The 25,893-nt window shown below is 45.0% G+C and overlaps 1 protein-coding gene across 1 annotated transcript in view; it reads left to right on the top strand.

The window, feature by feature from the left end:
- The window catches only part of PTPN4 (protein tyrosine phosphatase non-receptor type 4), a 1,255,365-nt gene that overhangs the window by 561,727 nt on the left and 667,745 nt on the right, over positions 1-25,893 (top strand). Inside the window, exon 15 of the mRNA XM_086957111.1 lies at positions 14,329-14,487. Coding sequence (XP_086813237.1) covers positions 14,329-14,487 — 159 coding nt within the window. The remainder of the gene's footprint in view (positions 1-14,328; positions 14,488-25,893) is intronic.

Raw genomic sequence — 25,893 nt, 5'->3', positions numbered from 1 at the left:
CGGATCTCTAAGACCTATCCTAGACCTCAGACCTTTAAACATTTACATACAGTCGGATCATTTTCAGATGGTCACACTTCAGGTCCTTCCTCTCCTTTTACAAAACGACTTCCTTATCACTCGATCTCAAGGACGCCTACTTCCACATTCCCATCCACTCAGCGCACAGAAAATATCTCAGATTTGTGCTAGACGGGCAGCACTACCAGTTCAAAGTGCTCCCATTTGGAGTCACAACAACACCAAGACGACTGGCTCATAAAAGCCAGTTCATATAAACAGTGTGTACAACACACTCACGCTACAATTCAACTGCTCCACAACTTGGGATTCACAGTAAATCACACCACATACAACAATACCGGCGCTACAATAAACACCCAATTAACACGAGCCTATCCCTCTCCAGCCAGGATAGCAAGTGTACAAACTCTCCTAACAAGATTCAAACCGCAACACTCGCTTCCAGCTCGAGTGTTTATTCAGCTCATAGGAATGATGGCATCTTGCATATTTATAGTACCTCATGCATCTTGAAGTGGACTGCAAATGCGTCCACTTCAAGAGTGCCTAGCGCACAAATGGAACCAGACTCAAGGTCAATCAACAGACCTAGTGTTGGTAGACAGTCGGACTCATCTCTCTCTGCAATGGTGGCGCGCCAAAAACCTTTCAATGGGCCGACCGTTTCTAGAGCAAGTTCCTCAAATAATCATGACTGCGGACGCGTCGCTCTCCAGCTGGGGAGATCACCTACTGCATCACACCATGCAAGGCAGGTGGACACCGCCACAAAAGTTACTCCACATAAACCACTTGGAGTTGCTAGCAGTTTTTCTAGCCCTAAAAGCATTCCAAAAACAAATATCAGGCAAAGCGGTCTTGATCCGCACAGACAATATGACAGCCATGTACTACATAAACAAACAAGGAGGAACACACTCTCTGCAGCTCACCCAGTTAGCACAGCAGATATGGAAATGGGCTATACCACTAAAGATCTTCCTCTGAGCCCAACATGTGCCAGGTATACAAAACACCATGGCAGATCTGCTAAGTCGACAAACACAGCAGATCCACAAGTGGAAAGTTCATCCGCAAGTTCTTCAACCGTTCTTTCAAACGTGGGGACAACCTCAGATAGACCTCTTCGCCGCCCACGAAAATGCAAAATGCCCAAACTTCGCCGTCAGATACCCACACCCGTTGTCCAAAGGCAATGCGATATGGATGAACTGGTCAGGACAATTTGCGTACGCTTTTCCTCCTCTCCCACTACTTCCGTTAGTGTTACGCAAACTACAGCAACATTCCCTGACACTCATTCTAGTTGCTCCAACTTGGGCCAGACAACCGTGGTACACCACACTGCTGCAACTATCTGTGGTTTCCACACCAAAACAAAAACTAAGCCTATCTCCACGCCTTTTAACACAGAACCATGGAGAGATCAGACACCTGGACCCAGCTCAGCTCAACCTAGCGATCTGGCTCCTGAAATCATAGTTTGGTTACCTCAACCTTCCTCAAGAATGTATGAACGTTCTCAAAGAAGTTAGACGTCCCACTACTAGAGCATGTTATGCTGCTAAGTGGAAATGGTTCGTGATATACTGTCAAAACAACCACATAAATCCCCTAGATGTGTCTATTCAACACATCATAGGATACCTCTTATACCTTCAAAAGTGCAATTTAGCCTACACGTCTATCAGACTACTCCTTGCTGCCATTGCAGCATACCTACTGAATAGACAACATCTATCTCTTTTCAGAGTACCAGCTATAACGGCTTTTATGGAAGGACTTAAAAGAATAATCCCTCCCAGAACACCACCTTCACCAGTGTGGAACTTAAACATTGTTCTCACACGGTTAATGGGACCTCCCTTTGAACCCTTACATAAATGTGAATTGCAATTCCTAACTTAGAAAGTAGCTTTCCTAGTAGCCATTACTTCTCTCAGAAGAGTTAGTGAACTGCAAGCATTTACCATTCAAGAACCTTTTCTGCAAATACATCATAACAAAGTGGTTCTCCGTAATAATCCTGAATTCCTTCCAAAAGTCATTTCACCAATCCATCTAAATCAATCTGTTGAGCTTCCCGTTTTTTTTGCACAGCCTCAAACAGTCGCAGAAAGAGCACTACACACCTTAGATGTCACAAGAGCGTTACTGTACTACATTGAAAGAACACAAAATTTTCGTAAAACTAAATCGCTTTTTGTGTCTTTTCCACCACCACATAAAAGCAACCCCATATCAAAATCGGGGTTAGCTAGGTGGATTGTTAAATGCATACAAATATGTTACCATAAAGCCAAACATACGTTAACAATTCCTCCAAAAGCCCATTCTACAAGAAAAATAGGGGCTTCAATGGCATTCCTAGGGAACATTCCCCTAGATGATATATGCAAAGCAGCAACATGGTCTACACCGCACACATTCACAAAACACTATTGTGTAGATGTGCAAATTAAGCAACAAGCCACTGTGGGCCAGGCTGTACAAAAAAGTCTGTTTCAAACAACTGCAACAAATACGGGTGGTCTCCGCTAAGGTGGGTACTGCCGATGCCCATGCGCAGTATCATCCAAAGGAGGAGTCACCTATCCCGTGACTTCCAAAGACTTTTCTACAACAAAACAAACTGCAAACATCCGGGTCCAACACTAGGTGGCCATCTATGCACAGTGTGTAACTCTGCAGCTCTACATGCCAAGAACAGATGCATACTGGTAAGTAGCATTTTCCTTTTCTGTCGAATTGAAAAGCTTTTTTGATCATTTGCTTATCTGAATTTTTGGATGACTGAGTTCTCATTATAAGCCAAATGGTAAGCTGTAGTTAGTTGGCTGGACTTTTTACCTAGTCTGTATGTACTTAAACAATATTAATAGTTCATCTGTCTTTGGCTGTTCCAGGATAAAATATTGTTCGAGGCATGTGAGCAGTAGATCACATGCTTTGCATACTCCTGCCATCTAGGGTTAGGTCCGGGTGCTTGCACTTTGTTTTTCTTTGAAGAAGTCTTTCCAGTCACAAGGGAGGTGACTCATCCTTTCGGTGATAGTGCGCATGGGCATCGACTTTATTATTGAATTGTTTTTTCCGCCATAGAGTTCGGACTTGATTGCTGCGCTCCGATTCAACACAGTTTCTCAGGTTCCCCTCGGTGCGCAATACACTCACCCTCGATAGTATTGTTTTCAAACTTGTATTTACATTCTCCGCGTATCATATTTACTGAAAATCCCTCTTTCGATTGGGTAGCTGGTAAAAAGCTGTTGAGCCTAACCATGTCGGTCCGCCTCACAGTAAATGGAACGGACTCCATTTTAATTTTGCCCTCGGTGCCATGCAAAATTGCAGCGCAAGTGTGCGACCTGTGCTTATCTCTGGAGCACAGAGAACAGGACTACGATGCGTGTAAGCCTTTCTGATCAAAGAAGATGCTTCATGACCGTCGGGCTTGACGTCGCGACATGCAGGGCCAACTCACCGGTTCCATTCCGGACCTCTTCGTAGAAGATTCGGAACAAGAGGCCGGAGATGCCATGGGAGCCGAGGAAGAACAAGAGACTATCTCCATCTCCGAATATGGGACCAATGGGGTACTGATCCTCCCTTGCCCCAAAGTCTACCTCCGCCCAGAAAGAATTCTCCAGTCCAACCCCCGCCTGCGGGCCATGGTCGGTACCGAGAACATGTTTCCGACACCCCGCTTTCCGGCTCGGCACAGAAACAAACAACAAAGCCTTCCGGCTTCAAAATGAGTAGTTCTAAATCGGGCACTGAGCCGAAACCTTCGGGATCGAAGTCCGGCTCAGCCCCAACCCCTACGACGCCGAAAACGACTTTGGATCTGAAAACCTCTGCAACACCAGCACCGAAACCTTCAGCGTTAAATCAAACAAATGTGCCAGTTCCATCAAAGGAGCAACGTTTCATTATTCCGCCCTCAAAACCGGATCCGAAACAGAGGGAAATCTGCATTAATCCAACAACTGGACATATTACCACCAAGGTGACACTCAAACATAAACATGAGACTGAAGAAGCTTACCACATTCCTTTAAAAAGGAAAAATGTGGGTACTAACCCTTCTCCTGAGCCTCAACCATTGCTAATTTCATCTGCTGACTCACCACCACTATATACATCTGATGATCAGGATGATGGGGATGGGATAATGAACCTTCAGACCCCTGGAAAGATTAGAACACTCCTTCTCCCACAGGTAACGATCCAGATCTGTACCCTACTAAGCCTTCTCCACCAGACGACAGTGTAGGATATATAAAATTGTTAGGTAGAGCTGCTAATTACCATGGGGTCCATTTACATAATGAATCCCTAGAAGATGATTTCCTTTTCAAAACACTTAGTAGTTCCCACAAAATCCTTTCACACACTTCCCATGTTCAAGGGTATGCTTAGACATGTGGATGAATTTTTTAATGATCCTGTGTGGCCACGTATCCTTAACCCTGCACCAACAGATCCAGCCTACATCAGGGGACAGTTACCACTAGATTCTTTAATCATTTCTAATGCACGGAAAAGGGCCAATTCCCAAACCTCAGGAGATGTTCCACCCCCAGACAAGGAGTCTAAGTTGTTAAATGCCTCCGGAAAAAGAATAGCCTCCCAAGCTGCAAATGTATTTCCTAGTTTCAATACCCAAGCACTTTTAGCCAGGTACGATAGGGCGCATTGGGATGAAATGGAGCAATTGCTCCAGTTTCTGCCTGATGAGCACAAGTCCAAAGCTCAAGACCTAGTGCGGGAGGGACAGCTCATCTCAAACAATTCCATCAGGTGCGCTTTAGATGTGGCTGACTCTGTGGCAAGACCCATCAACACCAGCGTCCTATTAAGAAGGCATGCCTGTTTACGCATTTCAGTGTTTAAACCAGAGGTTCAAGCTTCTATCGTTAACACACCATTTGACCAGCAGCAACTCTTTGGCCCTGTAGTAGACACATCATTAGAAAAGATGAAAAAGGATACCCACAAAATGTTAAAAATGAAGGCCCTTCATAGACCATTAGAAAAGATGGATACCTACAAAATGTTCAAAAGGACGGCCCTTCACAGACACAGTTCCACAGACAATGCTAACAGCGGACGCGTACCTCACTGGTTGGGGGGCTCATCTTTAACCTCACGCAGTGCAAGGACTGTGGAGTCAACAGCAAAAACTCTCCACATAAATCATCTAGAGCTGCTAGCGATGTTTCTAGCACTCAAAGCATTTCAGACTCACCTGGTCTGCAAAGCCATCCTAGTTTGTACCGACAACATGACAGCTATGTATTCTATACAAAAACAGGTCCATTCACCACAAAATCTATCTCCTAGCAGAGCACCTCCCAGGAGTGAACAATCAAATTGCCGATCTTCTCAGCAGACAGAGATAGCAAATCCATGAATGGGAACTTAACCAACAAGTTCTCCTCCCATACTTTCAAATTTGGAAAGTCCCTCAAATAGATCTTTTTGCCACATCAAAACTCTAAATGCCCAAACTTCACCTCCAGGTATCCACACCCGCTCTCCAAAGGCAATGTACTATGGATGAACTGGTCAGGGATATTTGCCTACGCTTTTCTGCCTCTCCCACCTATTTCATTAGTGGTTCAGAAGCTCAGACAAACATCCCTTGCACTAATCCTAGTTGCTCCCACATGGGCCCGTTAAACTTGGTTCCCAACCCTATTGGAGCTGTCACTAGTTCCACATCAAAACTGTACATCACATCCAGTCTCCTCACACAGAGCCTTGAAGAAATCAGACACCCGGGTCCCAAACAACTGAACCTCACGATCTGGCTTCTGAAATCCGAGATGAATGTATGAACATAATTAGAGAGGCCAGAAGGCCTACTACAAGAGCATCAGTTTATGTAGCTAAATGGAAACGTTTTGCTATCTATTGCAATTAAAAAATCAATCATCTTTATGCCTCAACACAAAATATCATTTGTTATCGGTTACACTTGCTGCAGTCGGGATTAGCTTACGCTTCTATCCGACTGCATCTCGCTGCAGTAGCTGCATATCTACAAAATAGGCAATACTTTTCTCTTTTTAGAGTGCAAGTAATCAAAACTTTTATGGAAGGACTTAAAAGGGATATTCCAACAAGACTTCCACCTGCCCCAGTGTGGAATCTTAACTTTGTCCTCACACGAATAATGGGCCCACCTTTTGAACCCATGCATTAATGTGAACTACAGTTTCTCTCCTGGAAAATCGCTTTCCTTATTGCAATCACATCAATGAGAGTGGTGAACAGCAGGCACTAACCATAGAAGAACCTTTTTTTAAACTTCACAGAGACAAAGTGGTCCTTCGTAATAACCCCAAGTTTCTACCTAAGGTTGTTTCTGCCTTTTACATCTATCAGTTGGTTGAGTTACCTGTATTCTTTCCTCAACCTGATTCAGTGGCAGAACGATCTCTACACACCGTAGATTTTCGAAGAGCCCTTTTATATTAGATTGAAAGAAAAAAATAATTTAGTAAAACTAAACAACTTTTCGTTTCTTTTGCTCCACCACACAAGGGCAATCCCGTATCCAAGTCGGGTATTGCCAGATGGATTGTTAAATGCATTCAAATTTGTTACGGAAATGCAAAGAGAATTTTAGCAATACTCTCTAGAGCGCATTCCATTTGCAAAGTAGGGGCTACTACGGCTTTCTTAGAAAAGATCCCCATAGTTGACATTGGTAAAGCTGCAACATGGCCTACACCGCACACATTCTCCAAGCACTGTTGTGTAGATGTGTTTGCGAGACAACAAGCTAATGTGGGCCAGGCAGTACTTAGAACACTCTTTCAGACAATTTGAGCAGCTACAGGTTAGCCACCACTTTCAGAGGATACTGCTTTATAATTTATTCAAAGCATGTGATCTACAGCTCACATGCCTCGAACAGATAATGTGACTTACCCAGTAAGCATCTGTTCTTCGCATTTAGAGCTGTAGATTCACATGCGCCCACCTGCCGCCTCGGTTACCTGTACCTGTTGCAGTTCTCCATCTTGCTCTATATATGTACACATGGACATCTCTATTCTTTACTTACTAACTCCATTCTCGCCCTCTGCGGGAAAACAATCTGACAATGAAGTTGATGCCCATGCGCACTATAACCGAAAGGAGTGTCACCTACCTCCGGATCCAACACTAGCTGGCAGTAGTATGCAAAGCATGTGAATTCACAGCTCTACATGCCAAGAACAGATGCTTACTGGGTAAGTAACATGATCCTTATGGTTTTTAAACAATACTTTTTGTTGTTTCCAAAGTTTTTCTTTTTCTCCAATGACGTAGTGAAGTTGTAATGTGAAGTGGAGCAAATCAAGGGGCTCAGCACAATATGAGAACAGAACAGTTTTTGGAATATGCACACACAGGTCTGTGTAGTGTGTGTTTGCTGATTTGTTCTCATTTCTGCTTATAAGGCAGTTAAAGCAGAAAGGCTCAAATAAGGGTCACTTAAGTAAGCAGTTCTTAACTCAACGTCATAAAATCCTTTTGCAGGGTAGGGCAGTAGATTGCTGTGTTATCAGATTCTAACAAAATACTGGACTCTCTTACCAAACACCACATGACATCCTTTAAAACAGAAGCCTCCCAATCCTTCTAAGACATCCTCCTATTCCTGTCGATGTTTACCGCTTCCCCTTCCACACGCTGCCATTCAACCAAAGTCTAGAGGACGCCTGGAATAAGTGGATGATAGAGACTTATCTTAGCTGACGGATGACTTGGCTTGAGTCAGAGGAAACAGACAAAGTGGGTTAAAAAGTAGAAGGCTTAAAAAATACCGTTGCAGGATGCACAGAGAAAACGATCTTAAAGATTGCTTAATAATTGTTTAAATTCAAGTATTCTCAGCAAACTATGGGTGGACTTTCCATTTTGTGGATCCAGCAAATTGCTGAAAAAAGATGTTCGAGGCATGTGGGCTGCTGAATTCATATCTGTGCATAGATCGCCGCCTAGTGTTGGATCCGGATGATTGCATGTTGTTGTCCTGGAAGAGTCTTCGAAGTATCACGAGATAGGTGGCTCCTCCCTAGGACTACAGTGCGCATAGGCATCCTCTCCATCCTCAGATAGTTTTTTTCCGCCATTGGGTTCAGATGTACTTTCCTACACTCCAAGTTCGGAATTAACTAACTCGTCTTTAAGGCCAAAAGGCCTTCGGTTCCGTTGGTATTGTTTAGCGCTCGGTACCCAGACTCTTCAGAAACATCTATTGCACTCCGGTCGTCGAATCGGGCCGTGAGGCCTTCTCGACTCCACGTGGACCGACCGTCGATGGAACGAAGTCCATTTAAATACTGTCCGCAGTGCAACTCAAAGTTCTCGCACACTGATAAGCATCCCGTGTGCAACAAATGCCTATCTCCGGACCACAAGGAAGATAGTTGCCTAGCTTGTGCCCCGTTCCGGTCGAAAAAGACTTTCCTGGAATCGACGGGCAGCACGGCAAGAAATGCAGAGGTCGGCGCCAGAAACAGATAACATCTTCGACGATGAGGAAGAACTAGGTAGCGCCGAAGAATCTGATCAAGACATACAACAATACTCGGAGCACGACTCCGAAACTACTTCGAAGACGAAGACATCGTCGATCTCGAAGAATACGATCAAGACGACATCGTAGCTGTCGAAGACGACTCCGATAACGACGAGGGGCGAACCGTGAGTACACCGCCCCATATAGACACTACACCAATATCAGAGACTCAGGTCGAGGCATCGCCAGTGGGCCTTAGCCAAGATCAACATTTTCGTTCTACAGCCCCGCCATACAGCCCCGCTAAGAACATATTCGAAAAGTTCTCTGAGACACGCCATACGGCACTGGTTCCATTGAAACCAAAACTCATCGACAACACCGTCTTCGGACCAAATGTTGTCGATCCAAAAGTAGTTAAGCAAAAGGTCCTCGAGCCGAAGGCCGTAGTCCCAACACAACCTTTGAAGCCAAAGCCAAAGACCGTTGAGTCGACATCGAAAACAAGACCTGTCTAGTCGAGCTCGAAGCCAAAAGCCTTCGAGTCCACCTCGCGGCCCAAACAAGTCGATCCGACGCCAAAGCAAAGGCACGTCGAATCAACCTCTAAACCAAGGCACGTCGAATCGAGAAAACAAGACTCAAATATCGACAAAGGGAAAAACACTGTCGACGAAAGTAAAAGGCCGACGCCCACAACTAACGTCGAACCGAAAGTGAAACCTACTGTGGATAAAAACCAAGCAGTCGAGCCGAAGCCCCTTGAACCGAAGAAAGGCATCGAGTCAAAACAACATACTCCTAAAACACCTAACGAGACTGTCGCAACCAAACCGCTCGGTCCGAAAAAGGTGGTGAAGCCAGCTGAACCGACAAAAGGTGTCGATAAACATCAGAGACCCATCCAACCACCAAAAGCGGTCGAAGCCAATAAACCTACAGACCCAAAATCGGGCAAACAAAGGCTGCGGCACCAAAGGCAAGGACTGTGGAGGAAGAGCTTATTCACCCAGACCCCTCCACAGAGGACCAGCCCAAGCTATATATTGACCCATCAACTGGCAAAGTGACTGTGTACACAAAACAGAAAAGGCCTCTGCCAATAGCAGATTTTCCTAGAATACCACTCAAAAAGAAACAAGACTGCGCTACCTCTCCTATCCTTTTTGAACCAACAATCCAGCCATGCCTACAACCCCATATGCCCCAACATCACCTGAATATAACCCAGATGAAGATCAGCCATGGGGGGCAGGAAGAGAACCAGATAATGAAGGGACTCTGCCCATTACAGAACCAGCAGTTTACCCAACTAAGCCATCACCCACTGAAGATACAGTGGCTTTCAGTTCTTTACTCGATAGAGCAGCTACCTACCATAACGTAGATATGCACTCTGACTCTATTGAAGAAGACTTTTTTCTTTGATACACTCACAACATCTGTGACACATGTCAAAACACTCCCCATGTTAAAGGGCGTCTTAAAACATGCACATGACATTTTTAAAGACACTGCTAGGGCACGGGTCATTAACCCTAGAATTGAAAAGAAATGTAGGGCTGCACCTATTGATCCTACATGCATAAAAGGGTAGCTACCCCTGGACTCCCTAGTGGTGTCCATCGCGCGTAAGAGGGCTAACTCCTAGACTACCGCAGAGGCTGCTCCTCCAGACAAGGAGTCGAAAATCTTTGAGGCATCAGGCAAGAGAGTAGCAGCTCAAGCAGCAAACTCTTGGAGAATGGCTAATACACAGGCCTTGCTGGCCAGATACGACAGGGCGCATTATGACAGCTTAGAAGAAATTCTCCAACACTTAACTGACCCTTATAAACAGCAGGCAGATGAACTAATACAAGAAGGGAAGCTCATCACCAATGCCTCAATTAAATGTGCTCTAGACGCGGCTGATACAGCTGCCAGATCCATCAATACAAGCGTGCTGCTAAGGCGCCACGCATGGCTTCGCATATCCGGTTTTAAGAATGAAGTCCAATCCACTATTCTTAATCAGCCCATCAACCCAGACTTTTTATTTGGTCCAGCAGTTGACTCAATTCTGGACAAAATGAAAAAGGATGCGGAAACAGCGAAGTCCATGGGAGCTCTCCAGTCCCAACAACACCGGGGCTCCTTTCGTCGCTCCAATTATAGAGGAGGAGCCAGAAGTAATACGTCACAGCAATCCTCCACCTACAAAGCTAACACGCAATCCACGTACAACAAAAACACCAACAGGGGTGGATACAGGGGCAATAACACCAAAGGAAGGGGTCGTGGAGGCAATGCAAATAGATCCTCCACTAACACCAAATGGTGACTTCTTGGCACTGCCCCCAGACCATATAACACCGGTCGGGGGAAGACTACAACAATTTCTGCCAATCTGGTTAAATATCACAACAGACAAGTGGGTCAGGCAAATTATCAAACATGGCTATTGCCTAGAACTCACCTCAACCCCACCCAACATAATACCCATGAACCGTCCAATGTCACAGGAACATATAACACTACTGCAGCAAGAGGTCATCAGTATGCTGCAAAAGGGGGCCATAGAACCAGTCCCACTACAACATCAGGGGACAGGGGTATACTCCCTATACTTCCTAATTCCAAAGAAGGACGGGTCTCTCAGACCAATGTTGGACCTCAGGCCCCTCAACCTGTACATTTTGTCGGAGCATTTTCATATGCTCACTCTCCAGCAAGTCTTACCATTGCTCCGCAAGGGAGACTTTCTAGCAACTCTAGACCTCAAAGACTCATACTTTCATATACCAATACACCCTGCTAACAGAAAGTATCTCAGGTTCACCATACAGGGACAGCACTACCAGTTCAAAGTACTACCATTTGGTGTCACAACAGCTCCACGCGTCTTCACCAAATGTCTAGCTACAGTGGCGGCACATCTCAGAAGGCAACACATCCATGTGTACCCATATCTAGACGATTAGCTAATACACGCGCCATCGGCCCAGCAGTGTGCCAACCACATGTCAAAAACCACCCATCTCCTGCATAGTTTAGGCTTCTCGCTAAACTACCCAAAGTCACATCTACAACGCTCCCATGTACAACAATACCTGGGAGCAACTATAGATACACTGGCAGCAAAAGCATACCCCAATTCAGCACGCATCAATAGCATGCAAGCACTAATCCAAAAATTCAGCCCCCAACACTCGCTACCAGCTCGAGTGTTTATGCAACTGATAGGCATGATGGCCTTGTGCATATTCATAGTCCCTCATGCCAGACTACACATGCGTCCTCTCCAAGAGTGCCTAGCAAGGCAGTGGAACCAGGCTCAAGGGCAATTACAGGACCTAGTGTTGGTGACCAGTCGGGCATACAACTCTCTGCATTGGTGGAATCCACAAAACCTTTGCAAAGGACGACTGTTCTAAGAGCCTGTCCCACAAATAGTGTTAACCGCGGACGCATCCCTACTAGGATGGGGAGCCCATGTCCTACATTACACAGTACAGGGACTATGGACTGTACAACAGAAGAAGATGCACATCAACCTTCTGGAGCTGATGGCTATCTTTCTGGCTCTGAAAGCATTCAAGACACACTTATGCAACAAGACTGTGTTGATCCGGACGGACAACATGACAGCTATGTATTACATTCAAAAACAGGGAGGAACACACTCTCCACAGCTGTCTCACCTAGCTCAAGCAATGTGGAAGTGGGCCATTTAAAGGAACATGTTTCTTATGGCAGAGCACCTCCCGGGCAAGGACAATCAAGTAGCCGACCTGCTCAGCAGGTACAGCCAACGAATGCACAAATGGGAGATTCACCCCAAAGTGCTCCAACCATTCTTCCGGAAGTGGGGACACCCGGAAATAGATCTGTTTGCCACAAGCGAAAACGTAAAATGCCAGTACTTTGCCGCCAGGTTCCCACATCCACAGTCGCAAGGCAATGCGATATGGATGAACTGGTCAGGCAAATTTGCGTACGCTTTCCCCCAGCTCCATTAATACCGCTAGTGGCACGCAAACTACGTCAACATTCACTAACGCTAATCCTAGTTGCTCCCACATGGGCAAGGCAACCATGGTACACGACGTTCCTAGAACTGTCAGTGGTGCCTCATCAAAGACAGACTCACACCCAATCTCCTAACTCAGTGCCATGGAGAAATCCAACATCCAGATCCGCAGCAGCTGAACCTGGCGATCTGGCTCCTGAAATCCTAGAGTTTGGATACCTGAACTTGCCCCCAGACTGTATGAACATTATCAAGGAGGCAAGAAAACCCACTACCAGGGCATGTTATGCAGCTAAGTGGAAACGTTTAGTCATTTGCTGCAGTAACAATGATATAAACCCACTTGATGCTTCAACTCAAAACACCATTTGCTATCTCTTGCACCTACAGCGCTGCAATTTAGCCAACTCATCCATCAGAATACATTTAGCTGCGTTAGCAGCATATCTTCAAAACAGGCAACACCTTTCACTCTTTAGGGTGCCAGCAATTAAGGCGTTTATGAAAGGACTCAAACGCGTAATTCTTCCAACACACCCACCTTCACCAGTCTGGAATCTGAACATTGTTTTAACCAGACTTATGGGACCACCTTTTGAACCACTACACTCATGCGAAATACAATTTCTTACTTGGAAAGTGGCTTTCCTTATTGCCATTACTTCGCTTCGAAGAGTTAGCGAGCTGCAAGCCCTAACTATTCAAGAGCCATTCATCCAAATGCATGCAAATAGAGTAGTTCTCAGAAAAAACCCTAAATTCATGCCAAAGGTGGTATCCCATTTCCACATAAATCAAACAATCGAACTGCCAGTGTTCTTTCAAAATCCACAGACAGTAGCTGAAAGGGCCTTGCATACTCTGGATGTCAAAAGAGCTCTGCTATACTATATAGACAGAACTAAGGCGTTTCGAAAAACAAAATAGTTGTTTGTTGCTTTCTCACCGCAACACAAGGGCAACCCTATTTCAATATCAGGTATAGCCAGATGGATCGTTAAATGCATCCAAATAAGTTATTTAAAAGCCAAACGCACCTTAACAGTTCCCCCTAGAGCGCATTCCACGCACAAGCTAGGGGCATCCATGGCTTTCCTGGGTAATATTCCTTTACACGAGATTTGTAAAGCAGCCACGTGGTCAACCACACATACATTTACAAAACACTATTGTGTAGATGTACATTCAAAACAGCAAGCTGCTGTAGGACAGGCTGTTCTCAAAACTCTTTTCCAGACTGCTGCAACTGACACAGGTAGCCACCGCTAAGGGAGATACTGCTATACATTCTATGCACAGATATGAATTCAGCGGCCCACATGCCTCGAATTCAGCGGCCCACATGCCTCGAACGGAATATGCTACTTACCAGTATGCATCTGTTCTTGGCATGTAGGGCTGCTGACATTCATATCGCCCACCCATCTCCCCGGTGCCTGCCGCAGCATTCACTCTTAGCATGGACATCTCTTACTGTACTATACTCCATCTCTGCCACAATGGCGAAAAACAGTCTGAGGATGGAGAGGATGCCCATGCGCACTGTAGTCCTAGGGAGGAGCCACCTATCTCGTGATACTTCGAAGACTCTTCCAGGACAACAACATGCAATCATCCGGACCCAACACTAGGCTGCGATCTATGCACAGATATGAATGTCAGCAGCCCTACATGCCAAGAACAGATGCATACTGGTAAGTAGCATATTCCTATTTATTGATGCTAAACAATTCCTGTCAAACTTTCCTTAATTATCTTATTTTCCTTGCAGTCGGTCTTCTGCCTTCACTCAAGAAGGAAACCGCCCTAGGCCGTCTTCAGTTGGCCATTTAGTGGATCACTCAGTTCACACCTCGTCAGTGGAAATGTATGCAAACCACCGATCTCCATCATCAACCCAAGCTAACAGCATCATCCTGGATACCTTACTGTAAGATCAATACTCATTCAACTCCAGCTTTTTATCAAAGTGTTATGTGGTCTATCTTGTTGAAAACGGGTTCTGAATCTTATAGGATAGGGCAGATTCACAATCATTTTTCAAAAGCCTAATATTTACTAATTCTAGACCTGAGTTTAAAATGTGTATAGGGTCATTATGTTTGGGAGATTTTATTTTTTTGCATACTTCCCTTCCAATACTTACTATTTCTGTCACCCTGCTGAAGTGTTTATATTAGGAGTGGGCGTAATTTTCTGTAGCATAATTATGGTAAATTATAGAAAAACTACCCTGGTAGGACATGAGCATGGCCCTGCAATTAGTGCTGTTTTCTTAGGACAAAATTAATCTTCTCATCTAGATAAACCTGAGGATGCATTTTGCGCTAAGAAAATAGCACTAAATACAACAGAACATGAGCTGAAGCCAGCAGCCAATCACGCCCTGTACCGCTCTACTCTTGGGAAGCATTTTGTCCCAAACTGGCCTAAGCGCGTAATTTCACATCACAAGAGTAACACAAAATTACTTTGATTACTGCTGCGTGGTTAACATTTCTCCCAGGCCTAATTGATACAAGTAACTTGTACATTTACTGTTCCATTTTGTTGTTTTTCTCAACAAGGAACATATTTATCCTGTTAGTGATACCCCTATCACCTACTCGGCTTGATCAATGGGCATTATAACTCCTCTTTCAATTCTTGGAACATACTTTCTCCTCCTTTAGGAGTTAGTGTGTATTTTCAGGGCACACATGACTGTGGAGGGTATGAGTAGTCGCAAAGGTCTGGTTTTGAGCGAATATAGTGCTATTTGCATCCCCATTCTCAGGGACACTTTGCCTTTCCTACTCCAGCTCTACATTTCTGCTTGCTAACTGCAAACATAATGTGTGAATTTTCCCATTCAGAAGTTCCATCTGCAGACTTAAAAATATATAGATCCCGTTGGCTAAAGTCCACTGGGAGAGGATCACCGCTCGTGGATGAGATTGTCAGTTAAGATTCATATTCCTTGACTATGGGGGATAAAAACTATAGCTGGAAGAATGAGGATGACTTAGCAGCTGATGACCTCCTGCCACCTAACAATACTGGTCTCGACTAGGACTTGTAAAATGCCAGTAGCTTGAACATTTCCTACTTCTCTGGCCCTGACTAATAGGAGGAGGTGTTGTCTTTTTTGTGACCGTCATTGGAAGACAGAGGAAGCCTTGGAATTGCCTTTTTCTTTTGCAGAAGTAAAATGTAATATTCTGACGAAAATGCTAAAACTACTCGCAGCAACAACAGAGCCCATGCTTTTGTTTAATGAAGCTCTCCTGAGCCCTGTTGGGGACAGAATATTCCCTGTATGGTAAAATGTCAAACTCCTGCCCTCCGTGCCTGGCGGCATGTTAAACTGGCATCCTGACTTGTTATTTGGCAGTGGTGCTGTGCTAATCTAGAATATATACAGAGGCCTAGGCCCGTCCCTGGTAACAAGAGGTCTATAACCTGTTCTTTCAGCTGGGTGAGCGCACCAAATATGCTTTCAAAGTGGGCATTGGAATTCTTTCCCAGTCCTGTGGAAATCATATAATACCCTGGCGGCAGTGTACCATGTTTTGTGCATCTTTAGTGTGACTAAACATTTTTCTCTTTGTCAGGGTAGTGTAGTCTACTGGCCCCTTGTTATGTGAACTCATAGAACCTTATGCTGACATTTTGAGTGGATGTATGTGCAGCAAATGTATAGCACAAGTAGAGTAGCACGACTGTGTGTGCTATTAGTGCTTAAACCATTAGGGTCCATTTTGCATTCCCTTGCTTAATTTGGTACAATGAGAATTAGGACAGCTACCCAATACAGTACTAATGTGCTGCTTGCATTCCTGTGGTTGAAAGCTAGAGACCCCAAACTGCATTGAGGAAGAATGGGTACAGAGCATCCCTTAGTGCTCAGGAAAAACGAATTAGCCTTTTGCTAATAAGGCTCTCGTTCAATTTCTGTCATTTGGTAGACGGTAGGGATGAGGCGTATGGTTGCAGTTACTGTTTAAAGTGAGGAAGTTTGTTTTTGTTGGCAGGGCCTACTCTTTTGTCTTTCCCGGATTGTTACTTCAGGAAGGTTGATGACAGCTAGGTGCAGATATCTAGTTCTTCATTGCAGCTTTAGCCTATTGCTACATTATGTGAGGGTATAGAAAAATGGGCAACCCAATGTACCCTTGAGGGTTTGGGCCTAATTGTATGATCGGGTAAAAGTACTGTCAATGGATTTTGATCAAACAAAATATTTTAGTTTTTTGAAAACTTAATTAAATGACCCAATATTAATGGAAGTCTTAAAGCATCAATGGCAAACTTTGTCAAATATTAAAAAGAATTGTGCTAGAAGTCACAAGGTAAGCCGCTATTAGTCTATAGGCAAAAATAGAGTAAAGAGGCAGGTGTAGATAGAAAAATAGATTTTATCTGTAAATTTTCATAAAGTAGGGTACATAACAGTATATCAAAACACAATGTTACATGAAGAACAAAATCAGATTATAACAGCTTCTCTGTAACAAGGGTACAAGCTTTCCTTCTTAAAAATACAGTAATTGAAGAAAAAGCTTTGGTCGACGTTTCGGTCTTTATTAATCAATAAGCAAGACCATCTTCAGGACTATACGGGATAAATACTCGTTGACCCCTTATGTGTCACGATTCCAATGAGCCACTGCGTGTGTATTTTATTGATGAATTTCTTATTTAAAACAACAATATTCGTTCGGTGGCAAACTTTGTTGTTTATTTAATCAATTTCTCGTGTATCAAATCGTCGTCATCTTTAGCCAAAGCTTTGGCTAAAGACGACGACCATTTGATACACGAGGTACTTTGAAATTTGAAATCCTCCAATGCTGGCTGAATTTTAAAGAAAGACAAGCGACCTTTTTGTCGATAAAGAAAGCTTTTTACGCTGTCTGAATTCAAACAAAACAAGCGACTTTTGTACTACCAAAGATAGCGCCATCTAATAAGAAATTGATCGAATAAACAACAAAGTTTGCCACCGAACGAATATTGCGGTTTCAAATAAGAAATTCATCAATAAAATACATACGCAGTGGCTCATTGGAATCGTGACACATAAGGGGTCAACGAGTATTTATCCCGTATAGTCCTGAAGATGGTCTTGCTTATTGATTACTAAAGACCGAAACGTCGACAGACGCTTTTTCTTCCATAACTGTATTTTTAAGAAGAAAAGCTTCTACCCTTGTTACAGAGAAGCTGTTATAGTCTGATTTTGTTCTGCATGTAACATTGTGTTTGCAACGGCCCCCCACATAAGCCGGAGATGCCTGGTTTCACCTTGGAGATACCCAGTAGGGACCATCTCACAGGGAAAGCCAGGACGGGTTCCCCAGCGGTCTACAGCGTGGAGATACCCCATGTGGGGTGATTCATTCGCTTTACAAGACATCATTACATTACATTACATTACATAACATATACTGTTATGAACCCTATTTTATGAAAATTTACAGATAAAATCTTTTTCTATCTACACCTGCCTCTTTACTCTATTTTTGCCTATAGACTAATAGCGCCTTACCTTGTGACTTCTAGCACAATTCTTTTTAATATTTGACAAAGTTTGCCATTGATGCTTTAAGACTTCCATTAATATTGGGTCATTTAATTAAGTTTTCAAAAAACTAAAATATTTTGTTTGATCAAAATCCCTTGACGGTACTTTTACCCTATCAAACATTATGTGAGGGCCATCACCTTGCACAAAAGGTGTGCCTGGGGATCAGCCTGAAAACATTTGAAAAACAAACCAACCCAACCCGGTTTTGAACCCTTGGGCAGTGAAGCTCCTTCCCCTGTCTGGGAAATGTGTATAAAAGTGTAATCCCAACCATCCCACTTGATAGAAGTTTAAAATTTTTCCTGACCAAGGAAGGTACAAGCTGGGATAGCCAGTGACCAGAAGGAGTCTGCATGAAAAGACTTCTGTATGACCAGTGCTGTTGTCTGACTGACAACCAGCCTCTCAGAGGTGAAGGGACTTCAGCGGAAGTCTGTACTTTTTGGTGAAGGAATTGACAGTTTTGATTAATACCTAGAATCAGTCAGCCAAAATGCTTTATTTGGTTGTTCAAACCATAAAAGCAGAGAGAAAAGACTGAACATCAAAGTAAAATGACACAATAAATATACATAGGACCTTAAATAAGTTTAAATAAAACTGCTATAAAATAGCCATAAAACAAAGAATGATGGCACATAGGGCCTAAAATATTATGCAAGGATATGTACTACAAAGAACGCAGGTCACATAAGGATTAAAAATTCACATCTGTATCCTTATCCACCTCTTACAGTACAAAGGCAAAGTACAAGACAATAGAAGGAAGTTGACTAAGTTAGAGTGTCAAACTATCTCTAAGCTCAACTGATGGTTATGTCAGCATCTTCGCTTTAATAGCCCACCGCCAATGGAAGCATCTGTGCCCAGTGCATACAACCGCCTCCCTAGTATCCTTAAGTAGGAGCCTGAGCAGTATGTACTCTCTACAGCCAAGGAGCTTACAGATTGGAAGGCTCCAACTTTTCCTTGGGCAGACATAGCCAGGACAAAAGAAACTTTAGTGAAATTGTCTTTCTTCAGATTGCAGGCATACTGGGCACACCTTGTACGTATCCAGGCAGTCACTCCATTTTGAATAGGATGGCAATAACTTACGGTACAGTTGTCTTGCACCCGGGCTCGGTAAGTAATCAAGAAATGGCTCAAATTCGACATAGGGTTTAGTATCAAGAAAAGTATCATGTTGATCTATACAAGAGCCCCAAGCAGGATCGTCAAGCTTAGATTTAATTCCCGCAGTGTTGCAGAACAGACGGTTGGTTGGTGAAAAATAATTAGGGGGGTTGTCGGGGTAACACATCAAAGTCATACTAGTTGAGTCCTCACAACTGTGGTCATGGGCATTAGGATACCCTCAGGCGATATGTCCTTAATCTCCAGATGCCCCAGTGCCCTAGAGTCTACCCCCTCGGGTGAAATAAACTCCCAGTCAGTCAACCATAGAAGTAGTGGTGGCCGGCATGGATCTGGGGTGGTGGGCACATCTAGGCTCCCCTGTCCCGAACACAACTCTGCAATGCAGTGTTGTGATTGGCTCTCCTAAGCCAATCACAATGCTGCAATGCAGCATTGTGAGTGGTCTGAGCACTGTAGTTCGGTGCTCAGACGGGGACTAGGCATGTTCTCCACCCAAGCTGTAATGTAGCCTGGGTGTAGAACATGCTGAGTGCGCATGATTGTTTGGGTGGCCTTCTTGGGTGGGCCAAAGCTTCATGCGTACTTCAGTGTGCCCAACACTCCTCCCCCTGCTTCGTGAGCAGAGCAGCCCTACCCGTCCAACAAGCTTCCGCAGCAGGACAAAATAAAATGGCAATAACATCAAGTTCAAAATGTAGCAGGACTATTGAGCCATAATCCTCTCACCCCGGGCACAAGTAGGGGCCGAAGCTTCAGCAAACCATGTTTTAATTTTTATGGTTAAATGATTTCAACTTTAGTTCCAAATTTGGTTTTATTGCGTTTTTCCAAATAAATTTCTCACGTTTTTTTCACATGTTTTTTTCACATGTTCATGCGGAAACATGGTCATCAAACTTTAAATTTTCCAATGCATTTCGGTGCCCCATGCACCTTCATCAGGGAAATCTGTAACCATACAAATAAGGCATCTTATATACTGTACATTTCTTGATAATGCATAATGCTAACTGTTACATGTTAATCATATAAAAGTTCGTTTCTAAACTAGCTGTTACATGTAAAGCATATAAAAGTTAGTATCTAAACCTACAAGGTATTCAGCCTTGTTAAAATTCACCCATTGCATGCATTGTCTGTTCATGATATAACATTCCTGGAAGGTTGTTACGATCGGTGGTTTAAAGGTGGGTACAAACAAACTGTCTAAACGCCGGTTGTTAAACACTAGATGTATATGTGCGGTTATTGCATGAGTTAATACTGATATTGTGATCAGTCTGTGCCGCTGTACAGCTTGCGTCAAGGTTTCAATGTATTTAACCCCCATTGCGGTTTAAGTGAACTGTTAACATGCGATAGTAAGCGCCTAACGCTCCTAGCGTTTTCCGGACCCGCCGGTTCTTACCTTCCGCTCTGTAGACTGTCGCCCATGCGTGTTACACTGGATACTTGGTTACGGAAGCCTAGCCTGGCCTTATTTTTACGCAATGCCGTAATCTGTGCATGCCCGTTACCTTACAGGTTACTAGGGCGATTATTTGTCGAGTGTGATGATACTTTATAGATACAAACTAAGTGCAATGTTACAGCGCATAATTACTCGCGAGCTTCATGGAAGGCGCTGTACTAGTGTTACCTAAGTGGATACATACACGGATATTCACATGTTTCATTAATAGTTCAACGAGAGTCTGTGAATTCTGTATATAAGATTCAGTCGTAAATGGTTCTTTAGTTCAAAGGTAGCAAAGAAATTCGGTCCGATCGTTTAACCCATGCGGTTTCAAACTATTTAAATGGTAAATCCAGTAATTTTCACGTTTGAGTAAGTGTTTTTTATTGAGAAATCCTTCTTTGTGAGTCACTATCTCAAGTATACATGCTCGTAACTGGCTTATATGGTGGTGCTTTTCCTTGAAGTGGGTTGCTACAGTAGATTTCACAGATTCCATCCTAATGTTGCTTTTATGTTCTGTTAATCGCGTTTTCAATTTTCTCTCCGTGTGGCCTACATATGCTGACCCACACGGACAAAAAGCCCCTACTTGTGTTTGGGGTGAGAGGATTATGGCTCAATAGTCCTGCTACATTTGGAATTGTCTGACACTCCCCAGGAGGAGGGAGATACCCTGGAGCACAGATTAAATTTATCAAAGCTAAGGCAGTGCACATCCCGCTACCCACAAATAACTTCAAGTTATCATTTTATTTTCCCTTCTTTCACTGCTTTAAAGTTGTGGGGCGACGCTCCTCTGCCTTAGCAGAGGAGCCGTCACTGTATAGAAGTACCCAAACCAAGTGATGTATTGGGGAGTTCCGGTGGGGAAAGCGCTAATGAGCAGGGAGCCAGACCTTTGGGTGGATCGGAATACTCGGGTGAAAGACCAGTTTGGTGGCTAGTGTCATCCGGAGGGTTAAATCTCATAGTAGTACACGTTGGTGGATCTTTCCGCAATGCTAACCCTATTATTCCATCAACCAACAAATTAGACTTTAAAACCAGCTCAATAAAACCAAATAGCCTAGGTAGGTCTGTGGGGTCATGGTACTATCTGACATACTTGATGCCTGCCTTCCTACTTAGATGGAGAAGGAGAGTGCCTAGCCCTAAAGAAGTAGAGACTGTGCAGGAGGAGAAAATGATCATGGTTCTGGCATCTGGAATACTTAGAGAAAACCGGTTTACAACAGATAAAATCCAGTAGTGACCCACTCTGACATGGTCCCCCATCCTCTCTATATGGTTACTCCTATGATCTGTTTTAAGACTCTGAGAACAAGCAACATTGTGTTGTTCAGGAATTCACTGAAATCCTGACAGAATAATGAAGCTGGTGCAGAGTTTTGGCAGAGTACCCACAACACAGCTGAACCCCTGAATATCAAGAGGTCACTACTGCTGAAGAGACACATCACAGATGACACTGAGGCCACGATTTCCATATTGGAGCACCTGTCTGCATCTTTTTGGTATGACAAATGTGGTCAGACATTTCAGATCTCATAGAACTCATACCTGATGCTTCCAAGGCGGACGCTATACAGATCCTTCGAGATGGACAGAGGACGTCAGAAGAAATGATCGACTGTGCTGTCGATGTAGCTAATACAGGATTCCGTCTGCTTGCAAGTGCGGCTGCACTCCGACGACAAGGATGGCTGAAATCCACGTCTTTCAGGCAGGAGGTCCAATCCAGGATACTGGACATGCCCTATGATGGAGAGTCGCTATTTGGTTCTCATATTGATGGAGCCCTGGAGTCCATTAAAAAAGACCCTGACACGGCAAAGTCTTTGGGCACATTGCAATTTCGGAAGCAGTCCTTTCGAGGTGCCCGCGGACGCGGCACTTCTTCCAACGTTCGAGGTGGCCAGCAATACCGCTCATACAATCAGAGTGGCCAACACTACACGCCCACTCAGCAGTCTCGCCAGCAGTCCTCCAGGCCTTACAGAGGAAAATCCCCTTACCGAGGATCCAACTCTAAACGCCAATGACTCTTCCCATCAGAATGTTGGAGGTCGAATCTCTCTGTTTTACTCTCAGTGGCCCTCGATCACCTCGGACCGCTGGGTGTTGGACATTGTACGACAAGGTCATACACTAGAGTTTGTAGAGATTCCTCCGTGCACGCCCCCTCGTGGCCCGCCTCCTCCGCACCTCGAGGAGCTTTACCATCAAGTCCGTCTTCTTGTATTGAAAGGTGCAGTCGAAGTGGTTCCGAAACATCAAAGAGGAGAGGGGTTTTATTCTCGATCCTTCCTCATACTCCAGAAGACCGGGAATTGGCGACCCATTCTGGATCTGAGGGCTCTCAACCAGTTCCTAAAGTCCCAATCGTTTCGCATGCTGACGTTGCAGGAAGTCCTTTGTCTACTATCCAACGAGGATTACATGACCACCATAGACCTTCGGGACGCATACTTTCATGTCCCTATTATTCAACAGCATCGCCAGTTCCTGCGTTTCAAGGTGGGACCAATGCACTTTTAGTTCAAAGTACTACCCTTCGGGCTCCGTTCTGCCCCTCAGGTGTTCACGAAGGTACTGGCTCCTGTGATGGCTCACCTGCGTCTTCAAGGCGTACAAATCTTTCCATATCTGGACGATTGCCTCCTGAAGTCTCAATCCCACCATCAGCTACATCAAGTTCAAGTTCAGGAATTTGTATAGCGCACTACTCACCCAGAGGGTCTCAAGGCGCTTTTGGGAGTTGGAACGTTATTTGTCGAATAGCCAGGTTTTAAGTTCCTTTCTGAAAGACAAGTGGTTTTGTGTGAGGCGGAGGTGGGTGGGAAGAGAATTCCAGGTCTTGGCCGCCAGGTCGGAGAAAGATCTTCCTCCCATGGTGGATCTGTGGATGCACGGAACTGTGGCGAGCGCTTGATTGGAGGATCTTAGTTGGCCGGTGGGTGTGTAGAAGGACAGTCTTGTGTTGAGGCAGTCGGGTCCTAGTTTGTAGAGGGCCTTGTGTGCGTGGGTGAGGAGACGGAACGTTATTCTCTAGTTGACGGGGAGCCAGTGGTGGTCTTTCAGGTGGCCGGTAATGTGAGCTTGGCGAGGGAGGTCCAGTATGAGTCTGGCTGAAGCATTTTGGATGCGTTGGAGTTTTTCTGTAATTTGGCTGTGGTTCCGGCGTAGAGAGTGTTTCCATAGTCCAGTCGGCTAGTGACTAGTGCGTGGGTGACCGTCTTTCTTGTTTCGGTGGGGATCCAATGGAAGATTTTTTTAAGCATACGAAGTACGTTGAAGCAGGAAGATGAGACGGCGTTAACTTGTTTGGTCATCGAGAGGGAGGAGTCGAGGATGCCGCCTAGGTTGCGTGCGTGGTCCGTCGGTATGGGAGCTGTGCCCAGTGCCGGTGGCCACCAAGAGTCGTCCCAGGCAGAGGGGGAAGATCCGAGGATGAGAACTTGTCTGAGTTGAGTTTTAGGCAGCTGTTTTTCATCCATTCGGCTACTTCTTTCATGCCTTCATGAAGATTAGTTTTGGCGATGTTAGGGTCCTTGGTGAGGGAAAGGATCAGTTGGGTGTCGTCAGCGTAGGAGATGATGTTAAGGTTGTGTTGTCGCGTGATGGATGCAAGGGGACTCATGTACACGTTGAAGAGGGTGGGACTGAGTGATGATTCTTGTGGTACACCGCAGATGACTTCGGTGGCCTCTGATTTGAAAGGGGGGAGGCGGACTCTCTGGGTTCTTCCGTCGAGGAACGAGATGATCCATTCTAAGGCTTTTCCTTGTATTCCGCCTTTGCCAGCAGGTGTTTCAGCCCCTGGGGTTGACCATCAACGTCGAAAAGTCGCAGTTTACACCTCTGCAGACCAGATCCTTCCTGGGAGCGATCCTAGATACGAACCTCTCCAAAGCGTTCGTCTCCCACGAACGACGTCTCAAAATCTTTCGTCTGGTCACCCTCATTCGAAGAAAACAGTCCGTTTCTGTTCGGACGTTAAAATCGTTCTTGGGAATGGCCTCACCGTGCATCGCACTGATCCTAAAGTGCAGGTTGCACACCCGTCCCATTCAGGAAGAACTGGACTTACAGTGGCGTCAGGTCTCCGGCTCCTTCCACGACCTTGTCGCCGTGACACCCCGCATGCGAAAGAGCTTGCTATGGTGGGCGCAACTTTCAAATCTGGAAATGGGAACGTCCTTTCTCGTTCACGCACCAGATCTCACGCTGACGACTGACGCCTCCCTCGAGGGGTGGGGTGCTCATCTCCAGGGCCTATCCATCAAAGGCAAGTGGACTCCGCCCCAGCGCAAGTGGCATATCAACAGGCTAGAATTAATGGCAATCTTCCTTGCGCTCAAATCATTCCTCCCAATAGTTCACGGGGAGTCAGTGCTAATCCAAACCGACAATACCACCAGTATGCACTACGTGAACAAACAAGGGGGAACCAAGTCACCTCATCTGTCTCACTTGGCTCAGTCAATCTGGGATTGGGCTCTCCGCTACCAGATCACCCTGACAGCCGTCCACCTTCCAGGTGTGTCCAACATTTTGGCAGACTCTCTGACCAGGTCCACCTCCTCGACACACGAATGGGAACTACACCAGCCGACTCTGGGTCATGTTTTTCTCCAGTGGGGTCACCCAGATATAGACCTCTTTGCAACACCGGAGAATCGGAAATGCCCGTCTTATGCAAGTTGGCATCCCCATCCCGGGTCGTGCTGGGAATGCCCTTTTGATCGACTGGTGCGATCTATTTGCATACGCTTTTCCGCCGATTCCGCTAATACCGCGGAAAATGCGGAGACAACCTTGCCACATCCTGCTGATTGCACCTCGTTGGCCGAGACAGGCATGGTTCTCAGAACTGCTTCTGTTGTCCCAATGCGAGCCCATTCCTCTGCGTCCTCGTCCAAACCTTCTATCGAAGGACAGGGGTCTAGTGTGCCATCCGGACCCCTCCACACTGCAATTGTGGGCATGGAACCGGAGTACCTTGAATTCGCAGATTTGAACTTCTCAGGAATGCAGAGACATTCTGGCTCAAGCTAGGGCCCCGTCTACCATCAAGACTTATAAACTCAAGTGGAAGAGATTCTGCCATTGGTGTGTCTCAGCAAATGTCCATCCCATTCATTCCACTCCAGAGCAGCTTCTTTCTT

Source organism: Lissotriton vulgaris, chromosome 2_1, assembly GCF_964263255.1.
Source record: "Lissotriton vulgaris chromosome 2_1, aLisVul1.2, whole genome shotgun sequence".
Classification (NCBI taxonomy): Eukaryota; Metazoa; Chordata; class Amphibia; order Caudata; family Salamandridae; genus Lissotriton; species Lissotriton vulgaris.
This window is presented reverse-complemented; position numbering and strand designations above follow the sequence as displayed.